This window comes from Haliotis cracherodii, unplaced genomic scaffold (genome assembly GCF_022045235.1).
Source record: "Haliotis cracherodii isolate W230 unplaced genomic scaffold, xgHalCrac1.p SCAF_3, whole genome shotgun sequence".
NCBI classification, from domain to species: domain Eukaryota; kingdom Metazoa; phylum Mollusca; class Gastropoda; order Lepetellida; family Haliotidae; genus Haliotis; species Haliotis cracherodii.
In genome coordinates, this window is record NW_027266286.1 from 61,619,254 (window position 1) to 61,646,445 (window position 27,192).

General features: G+C 35.9%; 1 protein-coding gene across 10 annotated transcripts in view; it reads right to left on the bottom strand.

Moving 5' to 3' along the window:
- LOC139473594 (anoctamin-4-like) overlaps positions 1–27,192 on the bottom strand; it is a 106,577-nt gene that overhangs the window by 36,655 nt on the left and 42,730 nt on the right. For 7 of the 10 annotated variants that reach the window (XM_071256263.1, XM_071256262.1, XM_071256256.1 and 4 more), the window contains 5 exons: positions 22,543–22,577; positions 13,412–13,579; positions 6,030–6,062; positions 4,213–4,311; positions 3,648–3,671 (listed from right to left, as the gene is read on the bottom strand). In XM_071256263.1, coding sequence (XP_071112364.1) covers positions 3,648–3,671; positions 4,213–4,311; positions 6,030–6,062; positions 13,412–13,579; positions 22,543–22,577 — 359 coding nt within the window. The remainder of the gene's footprint in view (positions 1–3,647; positions 3,672–4,212; positions 4,312–6,029; positions 6,063–13,411; positions 13,580–22,542; positions 22,578–27,192) is intronic. The other 3 variants (XM_071256265.1, XM_071256258.1, XM_071256259.1) reach the window with 2 other exon arrangements.

Consider the following 27,192-nt stretch of genomic DNA (forward strand, 5'->3'; position numbering starts at 1 on the left):
TCACATCTCTATGGGTGATCTCACTGGGTACAAGTACTGTGTCAATATCCTTTCCTAAGCAACATTCTTCCACTCCAATAGCCATGCAATCTAAATAGTAGTACTTCTGTTATGATTCAAGAGTACTACCACTCTACAGATTCACTTGCACCTACAGCACCAGCAGTATTCCACCTCAACCAAATGCAAACCTCATCCCTTCTACCACCTCTATTGCTACATCTACAGCTAGATGATAGAGTACTGGTTCAAGCTCCCTGCTATCACTGTTCTTCCCTGGCCTATGCATAATTCACCACACTCGTTGCATCCTGTATTTGGGGCACTGTCTTTTATTTTCACTAGTCTGCCTTCTACCTAATGGTGGAGGTGACAGCTGACAACATGATGTCACTGTTCCTGCCCGAATTTATAAGTCTAGCAGACTGATGTTGATTTGGTCCCTGGTGTTTACACTACACCATTCGGAAGTGTTTTAAGAATAACATGAAGCCACATTGTTACGTGTTTTGGGCTTATGGAACTGATCAACTGGAGGCAACAGTTCCAATACAATTTTTTTTAAATTGCTATTTATTTGCATGATCACTCTAATTTTGATGGATTAGAAATATATACCTTAAAACATACTCAAAAATATAAAGGGTAACCTTTAACATAACAATTTTTCACATTGTATATATATATTGAATATAAACATCAGAAGTTCTTTTTTCCCACTTAACCAACCCAAATAACTGAATGTCAAATATAATATCTTTAAAATGAAACACACAGAGTTACAGTATTAATATTTATTTTAGCTCTCCGAGTTGGTCATCAAACATTTGTAAATCATAACTTCAAACAAATTGTGAACTTAAACAGAAATTTTGCTGTTTTAAGTGAAGTATGAGATACAATGTCACCTTGATAAAAGAAATAGCTTTGCCTTGTATGGCTTTCTGTGACAGTAACTTGAATCCAACGAACATACTGTGAGCCATTCTCTATCTAATACATGAACAGCACAAAGCAGTCAAGTCTGGTTTGCAACATGGCCCCAACTCTAACCCCCCCCTTGTAAATTTGTGTATTATTAATGCTGGCTTCACATAAACCAAATATACATTCATTATAAATGTTCAATAAACCTAATGTTATTTGCATATCTGCATCCAATCAAAGCAAACATCAACAAATACAACCAATACACCCAATATCATAACAGGTGTCCTGCACAATGTCTGGAAGGAACATCCTCAAGAAATACACACCTTCATAAATGGCAATGTTAAAAATACTACTGCTGTCATTCTCTTAACACTTGACATTTCCAAAATCTGTTTAACTGAAACAAACTTCTTCAAGGGGCATTTAGAAGTTGGAGTACAAAGTAAGGATAAGATATATGAATGAACAACTTCTTTATTACAATTCGAGTGACGTTTCGGTTTAGGTTCTATCACCGTTATCAAGAAAGTGATGCACAGAGTATGGTTGACAATAGGGCTGGGACGGGTAACTCAGTTACCCGGATCGGGTGGGTACTGAGAGGACCCAGGTACCCACAGGACTACCCGGACCCGTGGTTAGTGACGTGATATATTGTTTCATGACAAAAAATCACTATAAAACTACATTGTTACACGATAATTTTAAGTCTCTAATGTTCGCATTTCTTCATGACTATGAACACGTTCCTTCTGACTTAAATATGTTTGAACTAAACTAAAACTTCAGTCAACTACAGTTACTTACTTACTTACGTTTGGAGATTTAACGTGCGCTTTCCGACTGGAGCGTATTTCGCACACGGGCCCGGTCGGGCCATTTAGCGTGGTTTTGAAGGGAAAATAAAGGTGTTGCAACCAGAGGGGGGTTTTAGTGGTTGCTTATATAAGTTTTGGAGATTTTGAAATTTGGAATGCATGCCTAGGGGTGTGGTAGTGTACTAAGGGAGTGTGTTGGTGTGTGTTTGTTTGTTTATGTGGTGTGGTTGAGTGTTTTTAGATGCGGATCATTAGATTGGTATTAGTTAAGTATACGCCTAGTGCTTTAAATTCTTCTATATTGTTATGTGGATGTAGGATTGATTCTAGGGTTATGGCTTTATCTAGTTTTAGATTTGTTTGGAGTGTTGCTCGGTGGGTTTGGTAGTGCGTGCAGTGTAAGAGTGCATGTTCTATTGTTTCCAGGTGTGGGCAGTGTGGGCATTTTCCGGTTGCGTGTTTTTTTATTTTTAGGAGTTGACTGTTTAGTTTAGTGTGACCTGTTTGGAGTTTGGTGATTATTCTATCAATTTTCTTGGATGGATGGAGGATTTTAGGTTTGGTTAGAGGTTTTTTGAGGATTTTGATTATCTGTGAGTTTGTTTTTAGGTATGTCTTATGCCATTTTTGGGTGATTTTACGTTTGTTAATGCTTTTGATCTCTGCTTTAGATATTGGTAGATTAAGGCTTATTTCAGGAATTTTGAGGGATTTTTTGGCGGCTTGATCGGCGTTTTCGTTTCCATATATTCCTACGTGGGCTGGGATCCAGATAAATGCTATTTGTTTGCCTGCCTCTGTTAAGTTATTTGCGCTTTTGAGTATTTGGTTAATGAGTTTAGGGCGGTTTTTGGTGTTTTTATTTTGGAGGGCCTGTAGTCCACTTAGTGAGTCTGTGAGTATTAGGATTTTTTTATGTTTTATAGCATGTTGGTTATGGAGGGCGGATGCTATGCCCATTAACTCTGCAGTGAAGATGGATTGGTTGTTTGGGAGTCGATAAGATTGAGTGTTCCTATTTGGTTGTGCTATGTGGACTCTGAAACCTGTGCGATTTGTGATCGGATCGGAAGATCCGTCTGTGTAGATGTGGCACTACAACTACAGTGTGACCACATCATTTTATACGTGTATCTAAACACATTCTGCCAGGGCTACTGTCAAACTATTCCCAATCGGACATTTTGTACCCATCTATTGACACCAACAGCAGGTACTCGGGTAATAGGGGTGTGGGTACCCGGGTAATAAATTTGGACTCGTCCCAGCCCTAGTTGACAAGCATAGATACAGGTAGGAGGCAGTGTTTACAGTTGAGTAGGTTTCTCCACTCAATTGTAACTATATCCCATTCTACTCAGCTGTATACACTGCAATATGCATCGAACTGGTCTCAATGGTCTCGCAGAATATAATTTTGTATGCACATTCATTTTTTCAATCAACACTCAATGATGTTTAGAATATTTAGGCTCAGTGGATCTGCAAATCAACTTTCTCAAAATAAGTTGGTGTGTCCCGTATCAAGTGAATGACAGCAGCAAATCTGTTACAACGAACTGAAGGAACAAGAACAAGAACAAGAACAGTGAGGGAACAAAATGCATGTTGCCTGCACACTAAACTAATGAACCATGCCAATGTCCAATGCCACCGTTTTCCATAGTCTTTTAAGGGCAATGATATACCTCATTGGCATCCATAACGTATATAGGGTACATCTACATTAGCCAGCGGTCCTGCATGACATTTAACCATTTCAACCCCAACCATCCCATGGGATGACATCAACATGCATGACAGTTTACTCGGGGTCTACAGCCTTTCTCTATGTGAAATCCACATCTATATGCAATATACATGGGCAGTGACGACTGGACATTGACAGCTACTTACGGTGTCATCGTAGTCCCCCTGGTCCTGTTGGCGAGTACATGCGGTGGGCAATTAATGTCACTGAAGAATCGTGACTACATAAAACTAACATTCTACCAGCTCAGAAACAAACCTAGTCCTCCTTGGCACACGTGCACAAAATGATCTTAGTGCTAGTCTGTCTAAATGATTATTACAAGCTACACCGTTGCCTGATATAATGAAGTTATTTCTAGTTTTAAGAGGTATATGTGAGTAGCTAATAGATTTTGACAGATAAATGACAGAAAACTCATTAAATTTAATAGTAATGAAAACTAACTAAAAGGAAATAAAGTTTTATTTCTAAAGTAGAAATATGTTAAAGCTTTAAAAATGGCCACAAAATGATTAAAATATTAGTCTACCAGAACGTGTAAATTAAATGATAATCAAATGACAGTTGAATCTCTCAACAACTGACAGCTTCACGGCCCAAGTTGTCATCATCATCATCATCATCATCATCATCATCATCATGACAACAACCTAACAGCTTCACAGTCCAAGTTGTCATCATCATCATCATCATCATCATCATCATTACCTGCAATGGCATCTTCATACTCATGATCTCAGCATATCTCGTCAAAACCTCCCAAGGGGCATGGATTTTGACGAAATACAGGTTATCCTCCTTGAGAAGCTGTAAATAATAATATAATAATGATGTAATAATGATGTAATAATAATATGGAATAATATCAAACAAAACACCTCAGAGTTGCAAATTTGAGTATAACCAATTATTAAGAAATGTTACGCTAAACATAAAGGTAATTACATGCCCATTCACAAACACATTACCAGTTAAAAGAAATAAACTCCTGTATGTTACTATCATGATAGACAAGGGCTGCATGCTTTAAGGAGGTACCGGTACAGCGTTAACATGCCTAAGATGATTGCAAGGTGCAGAGAATGGTTATCTTAAACTGATATCTCACTAAACAATTACCATCGACAACCATGAAATGAGAACTACTGGTTTACATACCAGGTACCTTAACAATTAAACACCAGGGCCCCGGACCACAGAGCGATCTTAGAGCTACGATTATCATAGGCCAGCGTTAAAGTATGGGAGTTACGATCACCTTAGCGCTAAGATGGAGAGGGACCCAGGATGACATGAAGACATCTCATCAATGATTGGAATACAGAATGCAGGTTAAAGGTGTGAGGAGTTATAATAACAAAAATGAACATACCAGTTTCTGTATCTACAAATAGGTTAGTGTTGGGTGCTTGTGAGGAATATATGGTTTTGTAAGATACAACATACATTTTAGTTCATATTTGGAGTAGCTCTAGGATCTGTCGTATTCTATATTGAGTCGTTAACAATCTGTGGATTTCTTGATTCAATAATGTTTCAACCATTATCAAGTTGAGGCAAATAGAACTATGTTTGGGGGTATTTCATTTGACAATCTTTACAGCTGATATCATTATACAAGGATGCCAAGCTGGAATCATTGAGTGCTGGTACATTATACTTCAGGAAACACCTGTTTTTGTCTATCATTCATTATTGCAACTTCGATAAAAGACAAGCTCTCAGCCCAATCAACAGTGGATAAAACTCCAAGGAATATTTGATAGCCTCACACCATCCGTAGGTCAATATTTTTTGGGCAGGGATACGTTTTTTACAAAAGGATAATGACAAGCTTTCAGATAGGTTTGTTTGTTGTTTAACGCCGCACTCAGCAATATTCCAGCTGTATGACGACTGTCTGTAAATAAACGAGTCTGGACCAGAAAATCCAGTGATTGATATCATGACCATCACTCCACGCAGTTGGGACACCAAGCCACCAAGCCACCAAGCCACCCAGCCTGACCACCTGATCCTGGCAGTCACCTCTTACGACAAGCATTGTCGCCTTTTACGGCAAGTATGGGTTGCTGAAGACCTATTCTACCCCGGATCTTCACAGGTCTCAGATACCTTGACCAGCCCTCCTGATACGTCAGCACTGTACATGGTCATAGTCTGACCTGGACTCCCTACAGACGCCTACCCATAGAACATCTTCATCATCAGTTACTCAAGCAACCACCACCCAGATGTGTGTTAAAACAAGCTACCATACACTGAACACTGTCCATACCATGTACATACATGATAAATATCACATGCACTTTCTACTGATTATTATATGAACGATGTATTAATACATAAATAACAATAATTTTCATGAATAAATATTTTAGTAGACCCAAGACCACAAAGTAGTATGAGTAAATATTCTAAGAGACTCTAGGGTGATCCTTTGATTTTGCATAATTCAATACAAGTTCTATCTACCCATTATAATGCTACGTCGTGACACTAAGCACGCTCTACATCACACATACTTGCTGGATTTTGTTTTGTTTACCCAGGGGTTTCTGGCAGTGGAAAGAAAAAATTAAAGGGACTTCATTAAGCAGTGACTCTACTCAGGGGAGGAAATAGGTCAATGAGTGCGAGGGCTCCACAGATACCCATAGGCGATTCGAACCCAGGCCTTTGCTGTGAAAAGGAAATGTTTTAACCACTAAGCTACCCACTGCTGAAAATATGAACAAGGGAATAAATGTACACCAAACTGTGATATGCTGATGTAGCTTGCATTTGAGATATTAACATGCATGTATGATTATCATTTGGACAGCTTAAAGCGCATAATTGTGTTAAAATTATGAAATATAAAAAATGATTTAAACAAATTTGAAATTAAAAAAATATTTAGGGCTTTGATGCATGTGACAAGCAACCACAAACCTAGGTGACTATTCCACTGCCACAATGGGTGTAAGTAAGAGAATGATATATGATCTTGTAGCATATCTTGAATAAATATATCCAAAATTGGATACAAGAAAATCAGTCCAGTCTCAAAAAAGAAATGATCTAAAAAACAAAGTTTCATAAACAACTCCCATGCATTAATATTTCAAATGTGCTGCAATATATATGAATAGTCAGTATGAGCAAATGAATGAAGAATATGTGATTGAAAACTGGACAAATCCATCCTGCAGAGTGACAATTGGTGAAAAAAAACTTCGCAAAAAAGGGAGAAAAATTACCCCTGGTGTAAAAGAACGGTATCATAATCAGTTGGTTTACACTACGTTTTACAAAACCATGGAGTCAGTGGTCGATATTATAAGTAAATCCATAAAAGGTATGCATGTATGTTCAGTATGGTTGAATATGCACCAGTAAATGAAAAAACATATTCCTTGGTTACTTTCCTTGCATATGGATCTACTATTGAGTTATTTTATATATTTTAACATTTATTAACCTGATTAGCAAAACAAAATAATATTTTTTTTTTTTTTTATGTCACCTGGGTCTGAGTAATTGGAGAAAAAACTAAAAGATTTGTATATTATAATTCTCTGAATATATACTACTCAAAAGAAGTTAAAGAACACCATGACATTACAGATGAACTATAGTAACATGAAAGACTTGTTCTTCATCTTCTTTTGGGTAGTATACTTGATGGGACTTGCTGATGTGTATCTTGACATGTAAGCAACTTATTTATTTTAATTTATTAAACTCCAGAAGAAAAAAACTGCATCACTGATGATTGAAAATGAAAAATGTAAAATGGATGATCAAAACACATGCTCAGCAGCAGTATTTGATAGTCATGTAAAACCAGATGATTTTATAGCATCTGTTACATACTTGCTGATGGTAGTAGCAATTGTTTAAGTGACTGCCATCTTCTTGGTATTTAATTTACAGTATGCATTTAAGAACTAGAGAGAATGTAGAAGCCTTTAACATTGATATAAGTCTTCGATTACTCTTTAAACATCTTAATTAGTTTCCATATTAATAAACATATACATGATCATAATTTCATGCAAACATTATTAGTTTCAACACAGGAACTCAGGTACATATTGGAACTGATCAATGCCATTCAACAAGAAGCTGAACGCAATAGCTAAGGTACATTTCAATCTTTGTCAAATTTGTTTCGAATATTGGACAATTATGAACAAACGGTCTAAGTAACTAAAACCTACTGATTTTAGTAACTAGCTCAGCTAATTTTCATGAGAAATATTACATAATACACGACGTTAATCAATTGTTGTGTTGCTTTAATCTGATTATAAATATGGCCACCACGACAGCCATATTCAGATATTCTGATATTGAGACTGACATCTTATCATCAACAGGGTAATTACGGCTAAACCTTTTTTATACAAGTCAGGGTACATAGGCTTTTGTTTTGTGTTTTAGTTGTTTTTTAACCCTACAACAATTTTGGAGAACTACTATAGAGTATTGCTATGTTTAGCAAATAGTTTTTGAGAGCTTTTTGTTACCCTCACTAAATACCACTTAAACCTAAGTGTCAGCACCTTAAATTAGGGACGAGTAATACGAGTCACATAATTGTTCTGTGGCCAGCCAAATACTGACACTTATCATACTGGTATAATTGTTCCTTGATAAGTACCATCTTGTAATTTCTAATTCATTACAAAATAGTGCCACGGCAAATGTAGCTTACCTGTATATATAAGATCAAAAAGGTAAAAAACAAAGGCAGCCACTCAACCAAAGTTGCTGTCACCATTTATATTGATATATTTTCAGCATAAATACTAATAACTAACACTAAAATAAAACTATTTGAGCAAAATATGATCTCTTCATCCGAGAACCATACATGCCAAAGTTCAGTTCCCTTGGTTTGGCGATTTCAGAGAAGCTGTTTACAGAAATAAATATGCATTTTGAGAATTTATGGTTAGACTAGGTCAAAATATAAACTATGGGAAAACAAACAGTAGAGACACGCTGAGCACCACTACTAACTACACATGTTCATTACATCTTTTACCAGAATTGAGTAATGGCCATAAATAGATTGTTCAATATGGCTGACATGGCGGCCATATTGAAAATCAGATGGAAACCAAATTGGGGTGTGATCATTGGTGGGAACCAGAATATGTACCTGCAGTTTCATTGGTCATGTGATTTTTGAGACGAAGAAGTCTACACCAGATGACGGACAGGGTATGACAGACACAGCACAAACAGGCCATGACATAAGCTCACTTATGACTCTGAGTCAGGTGAGCTACAAACCACCAGTGAGGTAAATAGATGTATATTTTTATCTTTCTGTGTCAAGGTTTGTATAGGATTATGTCACCAAATGCTGCAGCTAGGCATTTTTACAGAAGCACACACCCTCATTCTGGACCAAGTTCCAGTAGCACCATCATGCTGTACAAACTTCTTCAGTTTGGTAATGAATATAAATATAAATGCACACACTATTCTACATAATACATCAGATATATCTGTATGATATTTAAAGAAATAAAAGAATTCAGGTGGACAGGTCAAAGTTGGCAAATGGAATAAATTCCTATATATGAATAAACATCTTACAGCATTGCAAGAATTTCAATGAGTTCTGTGTTAGAAACTGGATGTTTTGTTCTTTCACTGTGGTTTTCAGTAAAGGTGTAACAATACAGTGGGGTCACGATACGACGCGTATCCCAATACTATGGGTCCGACATGATTCATATCTAGATACAGTACTTTTATTTCATAAGTTGACATTCTGTCTTTTTGCAGATGAAACACAATCCTGAATCATTTGTTTTTAAATTTCAGGGCTCAGAGATGGGATCAGGCAGGGTACAAACATATAGGCAAGAGGGCGTTGTGAATGTTATGCTATTTATAAGCTGGTCTTGAACAGTTTCATTTAGCATTTTAAATCTCTTATTTTTCATGTGTTTTCACACCAATAGAACCAATATCTTTAAGTGTCATTTACTGTTGTGCTGTTACACTGTTGTTGGCAATATTCAGTGTTAGATAAAGGTGCTGGTATCTGCAAATATGTGACAAACATTTTGATTAAAGAAGCTGGCACCATACAAATGCTTGTTATAATTTTGATGCTTTTAACTTGTTAACCTTGTATACAGGAGCATGTGAAGGTAGTTAACACTTTTTTACGTGTAGGGTTGCATTTTATTTGTTGAGATAAGCTGCATCGTGTTCTCAACATGTGGTCAATGTTAGTGCAATTTTTAGTTTTATTTTCACTTTTTATACACTAACATTATTTGTTTAAAACAAAGACATACAAACAATGTATTTCTTGGTGTAATAATGTGCAAATAGAAAAATATTGTTTTGCAGTTAACTTGTACATATGGATGAAATATATACAAGCAAATATCATATTAAACAAATTGGCATAATTGATATAAATGTGCACGGCACTGCAAATATGACGTGTGACTTATGTGTTTTAAGTGCCATAAAACTTTTACCCCATCTTCTTTAGATTGACTTTTCTGAAAATTATTATGCATTTAATATGTGTTTATGTCTCAGCATACTGTATTCATAAAAGCTCTTTTATTGAAATGTGAAAATGTTTTGAAGTATGTTGTTTATTTGATCATAAAATGGCAGATATGAACATAACTATATGATTATTGTTAGGACTTAACACAAAAATGTAATCTAGCAGTTTTAACCCTTTGGTCCAATTTATCTTGCAATAGCTGTTGGAATATTTACATAACTAACAGATGGGTATTTTCAGGAAAATAATGTTGAACACTTCTGTTCACATCGAAAAGCTACCTGAAATACACATAAAACATGACAGCAAACTGACAACAGGTATCAAAAGTGGGCTTCAATATTTAGGGGTTATACTGTGGAGCAGCAATTCCCTGTCACCAAAACTGTGACAAATTTCATTGATATGATGAAGAGCTGGCAGAGCTCCAGCAAGTCCACATCATCAATTCAAAAGATTAACTAACTTCCACACTTTTGATAATCCAGAAGTCCAAGAATACCTGCATCCCAAAGCACTACACCAAGACACCATTCTTCCCATCTGAACAGTTTTAACACAACCACACCTGTAATCATGGTGGAACTCATAGTGACCTATCCTACTTTTCCAAAGCCATAAATAGTAATTAATAATCTTCAAATCACTCAGATTCCAAAATTCAAGAAATACTTTAAAAAATGTTTTGAGGGAGGAAAATCTTTTCTTTTAAAAGATGTTACATACATATTTCTGCAGCCAGGGAAGTATAGCAATAAACATGAGAAGAACAATGTAGAACTTCAAATGAAGCTACAGGTTGAATTTACAAATTCAAGAATTTATCATGTGAAATAGTTTTCAGATTTCTTTCAGGGCATTATTTGTCATGAAAATATTTTCAAGATTGTTATCTAAGCAGTTCAAAGATGACCCCAATATGCATATCAATAACACATTCAAAATTCAAAACAAATTTCACCCACAAAATTTCACCATGACCATCGCAACACTCAGTGTTAAAAAATCCAACTTTGCAACATGTTCACACAAAAGCAACTACAGCTACCATCAAAGGTTAATCATTCCAAAGTTAAAATGCTTGAAGCACAATTTCAGCACAGAAGCTGTGTTGTTTCAGCTTAACTTCAGCATGTACCATTCAGCAGCTGCAACTATCAAACAAGCTGCACTTGTTAAAACTGCTAGTACTGAACAAAGATACACCACATAATCCAGGAAGCATTCTTGGACTGGAGCTGCTGTCATGTTTTATGCAGATTTCAACATTCATGCTTGGAGAGGGGTTGGGTGGTAGTGAGGTAACACAACTGTGTCTGCTAGTATTGTATACTCACCGCCTATAGAAATGTTAAGAAAAAGCAAAATAAATGATCAGTAACTATGTAAAGAATCATCAAACATTACAAACATGCCATAAATGCTTGCACAAATACCAAAAATAGTAAACCGTATTGCCTCAAAATACATACACAATAATTCTTAACATCAATTTGAAAAAACTTTAGATGGAAATTCAGATCGAAGTTAGACAAATGTAATATGTTTAATTGTAAAATAGAATTACAGAATATTACATAAACCAATAAAAAATTGGAATGATGGAACATTCTATTTCAGGATGGTAGCAATACCTTAGATAATATTTCCTGACAGAGCTGAAACAATTACTGCTCTATATAATTGAAACACAATATTTCATATCTTCCACTTCAAATAACAATGATTTTCCTTGGTAATATGTCAAGCATTTATGTTGTTTTCAACTGACACATAACTTTCTACCTAAACAATATGATCTGATTGGTACATTTGTATTCTAATCTATCTATCTATATATATATATATATATATATATATATATATATATATATATATATATATATATAGTTGACATAGTTTCTAAGTCTACACAACACTGTATGTCTACATAGTACTAAAACATTTCCAACACAATCTCATAATCAACACTTTTTACAAAAAGACTATGATGAGATAAAGACTAGATTTCCACTTAAACCATTTCAAATAAATATCCAAAGACAACAGAACACATCATCTTAATTTGCTTCATAAAGACAAAACGAGATCAATTTCTTACAATGTTTTCATATAATTTTGAAAAATACACCAATATATCAGTTCTGAATTTTGGTGTCAAAGCAGATTATAATCATTAGTTTGACAAATATTATCATTAGCTAGGTGTAAATAATTTGTTCTGTGGATATTTATAGCATTAATAAATATGAATTTGGAGAATAAAAATGTAATAGATTATTTCATCATGGCCCCATGTTTCATGACTCGATATACAGTCGTGCCCCGCTTATACGGACTTCAGATATCCGGAAACCTCGGTTCCCGGACGATTTTCATTCAAAATGAAATAATTACTATATAAATTTACCCGTATATATACGGAAATTCAGTTTCCGGAACCGGACGGTCATTTTCATACACAAAACACTGAAATGCACACAAAATTGTCTCACTTATCCGGACAATACACTTCCGCTGGTGGTAATCCTTCCGCTGGTGGTAATCCTTTGATTCATGAGAAGTCAATTAACCAAGTGACACACTATTGTTTAAAATTCAAACCTCAAAATGTGGTAAAGTTCAAACATCCATGACAGACTTTTTGAAACGTGTATGAATAAAGATTGCTTGGATGTATCTGTTTGTTCTGTCATCTGTCATGAGTTGCATAATTGAAGGGAAGTAACTCTTCCAGTAAGAAGCTGGTTTCACTTATACGGAAATTCGTTTATACGGACGAATTGTGAAATGACGCAAGTGTCCGTATAAACGAGGCACGACTGTACCCTTGTGATTCAAAAAATGGTTAATTAAATGTAGAAATGGTTCCAGGTGTTTGTCATTCTCAAGGACATGGCATCATGCACATGCAATGGAACACCGATGTAACATTAAGATAAATGAAGAGAAAAAATACAACATATACTTTCATAATTTATACCAATATAATGTTAACAATTACAATGATGTATCTTGATGATCTATATCAAATTGCAAAGACTAGCCTAACATATGTAAATGTTGCAAACGTTACTAGCAACGTCTATCTATATAGTGAGAAGAAATTGAAATATTAATCTGCAGCAACACATTAGGAATATAAGCCACACTCTGCTTACATTTATAAAACAATTTGCAACATACATAAATATCTAATAATGTAATTATCATCTCAATTATCAACAGATAAGCACTTAATTCAATTTGCATTTGAACTTGATTAAAGAAACAAATATAAATTTATCTGACAATCATATTCTCATATGTATTTATTTTAAATTCAAAATAATATTATACAAAGTCATGGTAATTATCAGCAATAATCCTCACCTTCTTTTCTTCAACTTCCAGTTGTAAACCTTCATTTATGAGGTTTTCTTCAAACACCTCCCTTCTTTTTTTGCGCTTGTCCTCATTAGAACCAGTGTTTGTCTTATAAGCAAGAACAAAGTCAATCCTTCTTCGCCCATCATTGAAGTACAGAGATTCTGGGTCAGTCTATACAAAAAAGAAAATAAATAGTAAGCACACATGTAAAATTTAACTCCTTCACTGATGTGTATGCTGTTAATTCTACCAGTGATAGGTTCAACATAATGAAGTTTTGACATTTTGGGAAGCATACATCCTACAAGCAATGTCATAATATTAAGACCTAAGATCTGATTGTAATAAGATTGATGTGTTGTGGACCTGGAGACAAATATTGGCCTCTGAATTATCCCTAGAAAAGTCCCTGCATATATTTAAACATGAAACCATACCGAACATGCTTTCATGATAAATGCAAGTGTTTCATGCTAACATGTCAAACATGCTAAATATTTCTCCTTAAAAAACAAAAATTCAACATCCTCAGCTCATGCTTGATACACAGACAAACCTCTCAAAAGCAAGGGATCTTGTTTCTAAACAGTACATAAAGTCTCAAATTACTTTTTTATTTGTTGTTTGATGCCTCACATAGCAATATTCCTGCTATCGGTATACGACTTTGGCCTGTAAATGATCGAGCCTGGACCAGTCAATCCAATGATCGATATTGTGAGCAATGACCCACGCCATCGTGTACGAGGACACACTATCAATCAAGTCACCAAGCCTGACCACCAACCCATATTGTCGCCTCTTACAACCAGCAATAGTTTGTGGGACCAACAGAGTAGTCTCACATTAAAGAAATCAGTAATTATTGTGAGTAATTTCTTCATGCCCAAGAAGGTGACTGAGACCTCAGGAATACCCCATCCACAGGTTTGTCCATGTAAGTCCAGGTATAAGTTAATATTATTAAGTAAACCTTCAAAAGTGTTAGTACCACAATCAAAATTTAATAGGACAATCTGATCATGCAAACAAATTGTGTTAAATGCAATCATATAAAACAACAGTTTGAACGGATATCGACACACTAAGCAAAGCATTAACAACATTCATCATGCAAACATTTCATAAGTGTTCTAAGCTGAAAAGGATTCACAGATATCAATATCAATATTTTTGTTTCTTACCAAATAATGTCTTGGCTATATTCACATAGTGAATATATATAGTGAGGAATGCCTTAGTAACAAAAAGTTTAATTGGAAGCAGAAGGCCCTTAACGATTTTGGTTTGTTTTTTAACGCCGCATTCAGCAATATTCCAGCTATATGAAGGCGGTCTGTAAATAATCAAGTCAGGACCTGACAATCCAGTGATTGACATCATGAGCATCAATCCACGTGATTGAGATATGATGACATGCATCAACCAAGTCAGCGAGCCTGAGCACCCGATCACATTAGTCGCCACTTACTACAACCATAAAAGCCTTTTACAGCAAACATGGATTGTTGAAGACCTATTCTACCCCGTATCTTCACAGGTCCATCTCACAGTAAACAAACATGAACAAAAAAAATCTTTTAAATGAACCGTCTTGACTAACTTCAGAGCAAATACATTTGAAAAGAACTCAGAAAAAAGGAAACATTAGTATAATATTCTTTATTGTTTTACTGTCTTCCCTTGCCCATGATTACTAATAAAATATGATTAATATCGAACCAGTGTTACAAATAGGGTTCATTGCAATTTCATGATACCAGTAGCTTTCATAGCCTGGTCCCCAACACCTAGTTATTAGTCTTTATGGGCATTAGAAATATGATATGATGCATGAATATCTACCATTCCTCAAATGATCCTACAATTCAATATATAATCAACAAAGAACTAGCTGCTTAGGTTTATATATACTTGTGATATTGGTGTGACACGTATTGTCTGTTTGTAAATATACAGCTCAAGGCCCAGATCTACAAGTGATCTTTAGATGATAGGAGCTGGTCACTAAATTGTCAACCTTTCTTGAAAGCATCAAACACACTGTAAATTGGAAGATTTATTTCTGGAACCGGTAGGTGTTTTCAGAGCATTCAACAAATTTACTTACAAACGCCATTATTCCATGTCACTGAACAAATTAAGTACAAGAAACACAGTAATTCAAGACTGTCAGTCAAGACACGAGTGCAACTGATGAGAATGTGCAGAATGGAGTAACGAGGACCATGAAAGCATGCAGCCTTGTCTCAACCCTACATGACAACATTCTCGGGATGCTCGACATGCAATTTTATCTCACCCCTACATAACACCATGTCGACATGCAGCCTTGTCTCAACCCTGAATGACGCCATGCTCAACATGCAACTATGGTATTGTCAAACATGTTACTGTGGTTTCATCCCGGACTGCATCACTTACTGTGTTAGCATGTTCAAGGATGTCCAACTCCATGGTACCAGACGATCATGCAGGGTATTGTTAGTGGGTTGTGTCAACAGTTATACTGTGTCCTCCAATATTATACCATGACACATTCAATACATTTTGCAGCATCGGTGGATATGCTTTTGTCAGCAAAATAGTTTGGACAAATTTGCTTTGTAATTTCTCATTAACATAAATCATCTGAGCACAGCATGTTATTGTTATTCTATCTCTGACTGTTCTAACATGGTGTAATATGATAACATATATTTTACCATACTATTTGGGTTTGATGAAAACATGACTTCAAATTTTACCTTTATTCAACTGTTTAAACATTGTTAAGATTACTTAACAAACACGTTTACCTTACTTTTACACTTTTTCAACTGAAGAATAAATGAATATCAAAGTTTAAATAAAAACTGCTAATAAATTGTTAACTCCAAGCCACAATCCTACTCAGACACTCAGATGCGCTGATACAGGTAAGCAGCTAATTAAAGCACAGGTACGGTTTCATTCATTAGCATAGCATACATGAATATAGAGTTATCATTTTTGTTGAATGTCATAACAGGCTTTCTGAATTAAGAGCAGGGAATGATAGAAAATGTATGGCACAGGATCAACTGTCTATGCTTATAATTTGGATGAACTGTCTGTGCAAAAAAATATGATGAACTATCTACTCAAATGTTTATGAACATAGCATGGAAAAGAGGGCACTATGTAACATATGGGCTGAAAATAGCAGTACACGAGTTGAGGTTTCTGGTTCTAGATAATTACATTACAAGTCTCTATGATTCGTCTTACAAAATGGAATTTCTGACTGAGGAACAAATAAACTATATTGCATGATAATACATTTTTGCTCTTAAAGCACCACAACATTGCACAACATGCAGCAATATCCCTTTGCCATTTATGTACAACAGTAACCATGTTTCCTACAATAACTGATCTTATTCATTACTTTAAAAAAGCATAACTCGGAGAACTTCAGAGATCCATTCATATAATTTTCACTGCTACTTTGCCTAACCCAATGGACATGATGGATAGTTTCAGCAGATAATCAAAACCAATTGGTCTCTGGTGATTACGTTTCATACATAATATTCTTCCATTTCTAAAAACATTCACACTGAAGTCAATCTGCATTAAGTCTGAAATGGTACATGATCCTTAGAACATTTTTACAAGATAGTTTTGTAGAAACATTATAATTACTGAGAGGTATTACAAAATCACACATTAGACTAATTTGGGGGAAACACAAAAAACACTTCTTATTGCTGCATGATAAGTTTGGTCTGAGGCTTTTAAAGAAGTAGGCTACAATATGGAGAACACAGCATACGGATGGATGGACGGAAAAATGGACATACAACGGATGGACAGAAGGATGGTATAAGAGGTCAGTGCACGTGTCACCTTCAGATGTGGCTGGTCATTGTCCTCACGGGACAAGAGGACCAGGTCTTCACGACTCTCCTCGGGATCCTGCAACTGCATGTGTGAAGGTGGTGGTGACATTTAGTCAAGGTCAAACAAGGGTAGAGGTCGAGCCTGACCATCCATCCCATCAAGTCAGGTATACAGGTTTGGGGCTGGTTGGTTTGAATTTGATGGTGTAAAGGTGGACAAAGGTTTGAGGACAGAAAATTTGGAAGACAGTTGTGAAATTGTAAAGATTTGTCACTCAAAACATGAAGTCACAAATGGTACTTCATCTTTATGCATATATGCATTCATGTTTGGAGAAAGATGTTCTCAACCATGGCATAGAAAATTGAAAGTAGGGTCCCAAACCTGGATCTGTATCTCTATTCTCAAGGTCAGACTGTCCATGCTGTGAAATGTTTCATTACAGAGCAAGACACTCAACACCATGTACATTGAATAACATGCATTTCAAATCCATGACAATATGGAATATATGAAGTCTGTAAAAAAATTATTTAATGGAAATTACTAAGTGTGGACATATTTGAAAATTCATAGATTCTTTGACAAGAGGGATATTGTAAGAGTATTCCACAAAACGTAAGGTAATATTTATTTGTTTGTTATTGTAAAGTTCTATTCTGACATATTTTCTAGTGGCCTTTACGGTATACCATGACTGAGTTATCTCCCTTCTATTCCACACAATGTCACATCCGCTTTCGCTTTACGCACAAGGTTTGTATCCTTGCATTCGTTACATTCTATGTGTGTATGTATATAAATTCTAAGTGATTGTGATGTTATAGTGTGATGACGGGCTGGGCGGTTGGTTTGGGGGTAACGGTGGAGATGTAGGGCGTGTTACGGAGGGTTAAACTGATTGCCTCACTGGGTGTGTGCTATTATCAGTTGTGTCCATTTCAATGCAAACTTTTATATAAGTCAAGTAAATGTACAGATTGTTTCATTCGTGTAATTCCTACATTGTTTAACACCGTACTCAGAGACATTCGAGCTTCATGATGGCAGGCTGTAGATAATCAAGCCTGGACTGGACAAGACAACTCAGTGATCGATATTGCAAATGATCCATGCTGTCAGGGTACGATGACACATAATCAACCAAGTCACTGAGCCTGACCAACCAATCCATTTATTCGCCTTTTACGACCTGCAAAGGTTGGTAACCTAGAATCCCCACGGAGAAAGCAATAATGACCTAAAGGACTGTTGGAGTAACTTGCAGCAGCATTTGCATATTCAAAATCATACTGAGGCCGTGTGACTGTATTATTTCTGAAATGCATTCAGTTTTTCATTGAGATATGTCAAGATTATACAGGAGGGATGGTTGAAATTTGGAAAGATGGAATTGCACTCCTGGTTTATTTATATATACTACTCCAAAGAAGTCAAAGTACAACTAATATTTTAATATGACTGTAGTTAATCTGTCATGGCCTGGCTGATATCCCCATATATCTGGCCATCATAAATGAAATATGTATAGCATACTCCTAGTTGAGTTTATGGAAGAAGCAGTTGCATTAGCTGTGTCATACATACACAATATGTTGAAGTCATGTATGCCATTTGTTAGGTGTCACCATGCTATGCTACATGTGTTGTTGTTGTATGTAGTGTTGGAAATTATTTAACATGAATCACAAGTATTCTTGTCAGGATGCCTTTTCAGAATGGTGAACATTTATGACTAGATTCAAACACAAGGCTTGAAGACTCAGGAACCCTTGGTTTCTACCAACGCTAGATGTGCTGAGTGACGAGCATGTCCTTTTACTACCAATGCATCATGGTGTTGAGGGGTCTGCTGTGACATCACATACTGCATCACCACAACATAACCGTACACAAGCTTACATACAACCCATACACCTGGCCACAAAGAACTGGAATTATTTCTAAGAAATTTTATTGAATATTGGTCTTGTCAAAAGAATGATTGCATTGAAAACAAGTAAAAATCAATCTGCTTTGGCCTCAGGACAAATAATGGGTAAAGGTCTCAAAACATAGGATGTCTTAAAAGTATATTAATGTCAGTCAAGATGGAATCCAAAGAAGATTTTTTCAGCACCTCAGTTTGCTATGCAGAGTTGCATCCCTTAGGCATACCAGGATCCTTGTGAGTTCTGATCCCAGTTTCGTCTGTCGACATCATACTTGTTTCACCAAGGTACCTTCACCACATGGGTCTTTTCTCCCTCATTTAGCAGACATGCCATGACTTAACAGGAATGCTGTTCAGCACCGAAACCAAACTCCCAATTGTAGGTTTGTTTCCATCTGTGTGCCCACCAACATATACATACAAGTACCTTCACCTGCACTCCACCTCCTAGCCTCTACATCAATCTGGACTACAACATCTAGTGAAGGAGAAGTCATGTTTTACCATCAGACTTCACTAGATCACATTGTTTACGCGACAGAGTGAATGAAACGGTCTTTATATTTTCCCACGTTCTAGATCACAATTAACCAACCTGGAGATGGATTGCTTAAAAACTTTTGGGAACAACAAAAATATAAAGAGACACATGCCTTGGGTAATCCGGAATCTGTTAATCTGGAGGATAACATTAGGAATCTCACCATCAAGAGTAACAGGGTTCCATTGTAATTTAATAGAATAATACTTTAATGGCAATAAATGTTTACTGACCTATCGGAAATTAGATGAAGGCAATGACCCTATTATCAATTTATCACCAGCTTTCAAAAATATCCTTAAATATCCTTGGCTTTGTTGAGATCAAGTGATAACTTCTGGGAGATATTGCTACAAAAATTGCATCACAATGCTTATCAGACCATTGTGACGTCATTGGTTGCCATGACATCACAATCAAATGACAACTAATCTCTGCCACTGGAGCTGGTTAGCTGTACTTTGGTTGTTACAGTTTACAAAATGAAAGAAGTTGGGAGAATGATTATGGATTATAAATTGAATCTCACTGTCATGTCTTTTGATGACAAATATATCAACACTTGTCAACAAAATTTAAAACTATGGCAAGCCACCCAGTTTTTAACTTTTATCAACCCGTGTGGTCAGATTCTCTATCTGTCACCAGCTGTAGCAAATGTTCTCAAATCCAACCTTCCTTATAATCTTAGGCCGTTCCCGACTATTATCAGTTTGAAAGTTTTCATATTATAACACTACAGTCTGAGGATTCTATTCTGATATGCTAAACAGGCCTTAACCCTGCAATCAAGTCACACCCTCCCACGTCACAAGCTCCTGGTTCAGGAGAGTTCAAGATCTGATCGAGCATGACCAGCCATACAGGTTGCATGAGAAGGCAACAGTGTGGACTGGACTCTTCAAATCCTTGTGTTATGTTGTCATAATTCCTGTCATACAAAGCGGGTTTGGATGTTTATTCAACACATATCGTGGGAGTTCCGACTGTATTCTCCAGGTTAAGGTACATAACTATTCATAACAAAGAGCTTGGACACCTGACAGCTGAATCGTTCCATAGAAGCTATTGTTGAAGTTATAGCATTGAGTAGTCAAGTTTGCTGTCAAACATTGATTGCTTGATCAGAAGTTGTTTGATAAAGGTTACAACATTCAAGGCCCCAGTAAAGCTTTCAAATTGTTTTATGGTAGACATGTGGAAGACATTTCCAAATTTGATGATCAGTGACAAACATGATGTCCGAAGCAATTCCCTATTTTGACTTGTACCAAATGTTCCTGTGTTTTTTCAGGTGAACTATTGACTTGCCTTTTCATGTGTTTTATGATGGGTGCACCGGTGGGGCAGGATACGCTCACCTTTTCGCGAACACCTGGTATCATCACCATTTGATAGTGATTCATAAACACATGCTCATTATATAGTCAGAATCGTATAATTGACTGCTTTTAGCTGAGATATCTATTGACTATGGAAAGTATTTTGTCGCATTTAATAAGTTAAACATTCCATGCCACTGTGACTATACCCGAAAACCTTTAGGCTAGAACTTTATTATTCATTGTTCAGAGGGCTGGGGGGGCGGGAAGAATATCTGATATCTCCTGGAGATATATGCTATGAGTGGCATCAGATCATTGTGATGTCGTCGGTTACCATGACAGCATTAGCAACTGACATCACTGATCTCTCTGCCACTGAAGCTGGATATCTCTACTTTTAACATTCAAGGTGCTGCTTGGAACAGTCTACAAACTGGAAAAGTTGGGAAAATGATTTGGATGATATATAGAATACCACCCAAACATATCAACCTGCATCAATAACAGGGTTAGAAATTGGCACTAGTCCTATAGTCCTTGCCAATCTGCCCAATAGTTAAGGTATCAAAAGGACTAGTAAATATTTGCCCTTTGTAAGAGTTTTGCTATATGTTATCATTATAAGGACTGTTGGACCAAAAATGTTAGTTTCTACCGCTGAATAATAGTTTATAACTCATCAACTAGCTTTAGAGTTTTAAATTTCAATGACATGTGTTAAGACACCTGAGTGAGACTCTTGATGAAGCCTATTGTCTGTAAGTTATATCTCAGTCCTGTTTTGGACTCAAATGCTTGGAAAACTCAGTATCTCATACATAATGCGTCTATGAATCACAGACTCGTTGCAGGCTGTGTTCTGTATGTAAGCTTGTGTACAGCTAGATTATCACAAACACAATCTATCGCAATCAAACTGGTAAGTGACAAGTTTGCAATCAGTAAAACATCAACAATTAAAAAAAGGTTGCATTAAATAAATAAATCAATCAATCATTCCAAAATGTCATGCCAACACACAACTCTATGATAACTCACAAATGAATGATTGACAGCAATCAAGAATAATTTATGCTGCATGCATTGCTGATATTTAACGCTGCAGTGATTGAATAAAGAGTCAATATAATAGAAACGTTCTGTAATGGTCTAAACTCTTCTCAAGAATATTTTGGGTACATGAAATTGTTTTTGGTTTTTTTTGGACAAATATTACAGTATATTTCTTCATTGTTTATCCTGTTCTGTAAGTATTTCTTAAACAATAATTTGATACCATGTATAACTTATCATTGTATATATCACTAGATAGGTGCCACATTGCTGGGGGTGTTGATATTATATAGACAACTAGCAAGCAGAGGTCCACTGTGGTTTACTGACAAGGATTTAATACACACACAGTTATCTCCCCTTCCCTTGTGTTGTATATTTCAAGGGGAAGGCGTACATTTCACCAGCACATTCTTACCTCGTGTTTGGTGGCAGTTGGTTTCTGTCCATTTTCTGAAACACAGATTGTCATAAAAACATATCAGAGTTGTTTAGACTTTTCTTGGCATAATAAATGTCATTATGCAGTCCTAAGATTTAATAACAAATATTTATTATATATTTCAGACACGTGAGAGTATATGTCGTTATTTTACACGGATAGTATATCATGCAGGCTCATGCTATTGGAGAAAACATGTGTTGATCACAGATTGAAAAATAATTCCTATCATAGTATTAAGTCATTTCAAATCTTGCCTGTGTCTTCAATTGCACTGTAATCAAAACATCCACAACGGTCATCTATTCTTAAACATAATAACTAAATAAAAAAAAGTTGACTCTCAATGAATTGTTGAACTACACGCAATAATAAAAGTAGAGACCTCGGGTCTCTGATAAACCCTTCTAAATTTATCATCATTTGACTACAGGTACTTTAAATTGATAGAGCAGAAATTTGTATTTAGATACACCAACTGAGTATCTGTAAATTCCAGACATAATTTGATCACTTAACTAAAGGAAACTGCTGTATCAGCAACCAGACCACAGCAGCACACTGGACTCAACTGCTTAGCTCATTTACACACACACAGATTTTGAACTAGCAAGAATTTAACCACTGATGTAACAAATATTGTTTAGCATGATTCTACAAATCTTTTCAATATATTGCACAACAGACTGACACATTGTTTGGAATGGAAAGATAGAAGTCACCCAAGAAGGATTCAATAAACTAGACAATCCTGGTTCCATGAATGGCCCCTTAATGAGAGTCGATTGTAGATAGAATTCTGATGATATCTTTAACTTGTACACATCATTTATGTTGACTCCACTTGCAAACTAATCCTCTCGAGTTCTTTCCAAAACCATATGACTCCACATTTTTTATATCAAAACCTTTATTGTAAAAATTAGTATTAGTCTAAAACAGTGACTAATTGATATTTGTCAGTTACCGGTAAATGACTGTATCTACAAACTGCTATGTCACTCACTATGTTAAATGCTCCTAATAAAATATATAAATAAATAAAACACAAATTACTTACTGAGATTATTTCAGGTTATGTAATACAGTAGAACATGGATATAACGAACTACAAGGAACCGGAGAAATCAGTTTGTTATCTATGTTGTTTGTTATATACGTTTTCGCTCGGAAACGTCCACCATCTTGGATAGAACACAACACAATACACATAATTGCATCATGGACTTGTATTAGCAGTGATCACTTCATAGAATTCAATTCATAACATTCCATAACATTCATTTAGTAACATTAGATTTATAACATTTTTCGAAAATTGTTTATCAGATACATGTTCATATGAATGTAGCTGGTATGTATTTATCAGTTCACGACTAACATACGGGGAGATGTGTAGTCGGGGATTTGGCTCTTCTCCTTAATGATGGTACTCAATGTTGATTTTGGAATGTCGAATTCCATTTCTTACTTTTTACGCCTGCATCAAGAGCATTTATAATTCTCAATTTCGTATCTAGACTGATAGCTTTCTTCTTATGTGCAAGTGAACTGACACTTTGACACAATCTCATGAAATTTAAATGTTTAATGTTTGTTTTACAGACAAGATCAGTCCAATTACATATACAGGTAAGATTAACATGAAGCAAGATTAATAAGGTTGAATTATCAACGCTGATTGTGTTGATTCGCCACTGATTGCAAATAGCCAGTTGTCAGTGACACTTGACACTGAGTGAGATTTCTAAGTCACTATATACATCACTAATTAGTGGTATTTGGGTTTATCGGGGATCAGATATCAGTTCACTTTATCTGTTAGTTCGCTATAGAGAGTTTGTTATGTACATTAATTTTATATGATAATATAGAGGAGATAAATCAGGGATTTTGTAACAGTTCGTTGTATCCGTTTGTTCGCTCTATCACTCTTCGCTCTATCCGTGTTCTACTGTATCTCTAAACCTGTACTATATAAGTCCTATGTAGAACTACAATCATATCTTCATGTATTACAACCTGATATAAAACCCGATTACTCATGCATGACTGCCAAGTGTAGTGTATTTCACATGACCTGAGCAAGCGATACAAAATCAATGAAGCTTGACAATATATAGAAAAGAATGTCCACTGACAGCCTTCTAACATCTAGGTCACTAGACATACTTGATAATACACGATATGCTTGTGCATAAGTATGAAGTGTTTATCCTACTGAATATGTCATTTGGATTACAATTTTTTTTATAACATGCTGTCTTCTGATCAGAAATATGTGATTTTATCGGAGCAACTAAATATGGCTGGGGATAACACGTTTCTCTGGAGACAGGTTTGATGCTGTTTGGAACGGAATATCAGCTGTATCATGTCAAGTCAGCTGTATCATGTCAAGTCAGCTGTATCATGTCAAGTCAGCTGTATCATGTCAAGTCAGCTAAGCTGGTGACATTTACAACATAAGCAAATTCAGGTGTCATAATCAGGTCGAATCTAGGATTCGAACACACATCAGCAGATCCTGGCACTGCCTGGGGAAACAACTCCGTACAACATGTTGCATTCCTTACACCACTGGGCACCTATGCCCCCTACATCCCACTTCCGTCAGGACTAAAAATAATTAATAGCTTGAGTTCATGGATGTACCGTACTACCCACATGTAACAAGTTCTACAATAAACCCTTTCCTGTTAAAAAAAATCATTCACAAATCTTCCTATCTGCTTAGGTTTTTCAATTGTACAAAATACAACACATTGAATGATTTTAGGATACAATAATCAAATATAAACCATCACAAGCAAAGCAGTTACACAGTGAAGTTACCAATGAATATTGGCAAACACTTTCTCCACATGGCCTGACAATGTTAGTCGTTACTTACAGAAACAACATAAATATTTAATTATCATTAATTCAACATTTACATAAATGACATCTATAACAACATGAAGTGTATGCTTATTACATATAATAGCAACAGGACCAGTTTTATCTGGTGGTGTTAGTAACACACACAATGAATATACATGGATGCTGACATGCATTAAAGATGATGACATGCTGTGATGAATTAATGTGAAGGCAGCCTGCATCGCAACAAATCTTACAATGTTAATCCTTGACTGATTCACACATACATATCAGTCTTATTCATGATTGTCATGAATTATTCATGAAATATCTTATGTTCCTGGTGCCGCTGATCTGCAGAATATTTACAGCCATCTCTGTTATTTATGCCATGGTGACATAATGCTACAGCCTTTATTATTTGCATTTTATTTGCTTTCATTGACATATTCTTTCTCTGTTTCATAACAGTCTAACTTGTTCTAATGTGCCATCCCTTAAGCTCATAAGATTCCCATTCCACAAAGTGATCTTAGCACTATGATTGTCGTAAGTCCAAGTCAAAGTATGGGAGTTAAAATCGTCTTAACGCTAAGATCACTTAGTGGAATGGGGCCCTTAAACTCGAAGTCTGGAATACAAGTTTGAATACAAGTTTGACTACATTTTTGAATACAAGTTTGAATACAAGTTTGACTACAAGTTTGAATACAAGTTTGAATATAATTTTGAATACAATTTTGAATACAATTTTGAATCTCTTAGTAAAACTTCTGACCAACTTTTAAGACAATTATTCAGTTGAATAAAAGGTGATGGCATAACAGAGTTAATGTCTGGAATCAACATTATCTGAGGCAGTAGAAGTAAAATAAGGTGGCAGCTTGATAAACATGCTTCATGCACATTTCACTATGAAACGCAAGCCTGCTTTCAGGCCTACCAATGAAAACTGGCAGAAAGCAATAAAAATAACTGTCATATGTCCACAGTACACAAGGAATTGGCAACCTAAAACAAGCACACTGTAACCCAAAACAATGAAACATCATCATAAATCTGAGAGCACACTGCTGAAATCATGGAAACGGCAGAGCTAAAATACAGACTGCAATCTTCCAAACTAGACATGCACAGAACAAGTAGGAAGGTGACACTCAAGAGGATCAACGAACAGCACAAAATTTACATCTTACAGCGCTTATAAGTAATATAATAATACACATCTAGATTATTCTATATTAGCGCTGTAAGATGTAAATTTATTCACTGTTTGTTGATCGATGCGACATGACGATCAACTTCCTTCTTGCCTAGTTTGGAATGGTGCTGTTTATGTGCTTCAGTGCTGCTATTTCCATGGTTATTTGGCAGCGTGCGCTTAGATGTATAACAATGTTTCTTCGTTTTAGGTTATGTTTTCATTCTTTAATGTTAACGATTCTGTGTGCATTGTAGACATGACAGTTTTAATTGCAGTCTGTCAGCTTTCTTTGGTAGGCCTGATGATTTATTAGTTCAGATTCCACTTGACATATTGCCACATGCTGCCTTATTGAGTGAGTGAGTGAGTTGGGTTTAACTCCGCTTTTAACAGTATTCCAGTTATATCACGGCGTGTCAGCTTAATGTGGGAGGAAAGCCCGAAGCGATGCAGGTCTCAGACGTTTACCACTTCGATGAACCCACGAGCACGGGTGCTGACAAACCTAGAAACATAAACGGTGCGAACTGGGATTCGAACCCACAATCATAGGTTTCTGG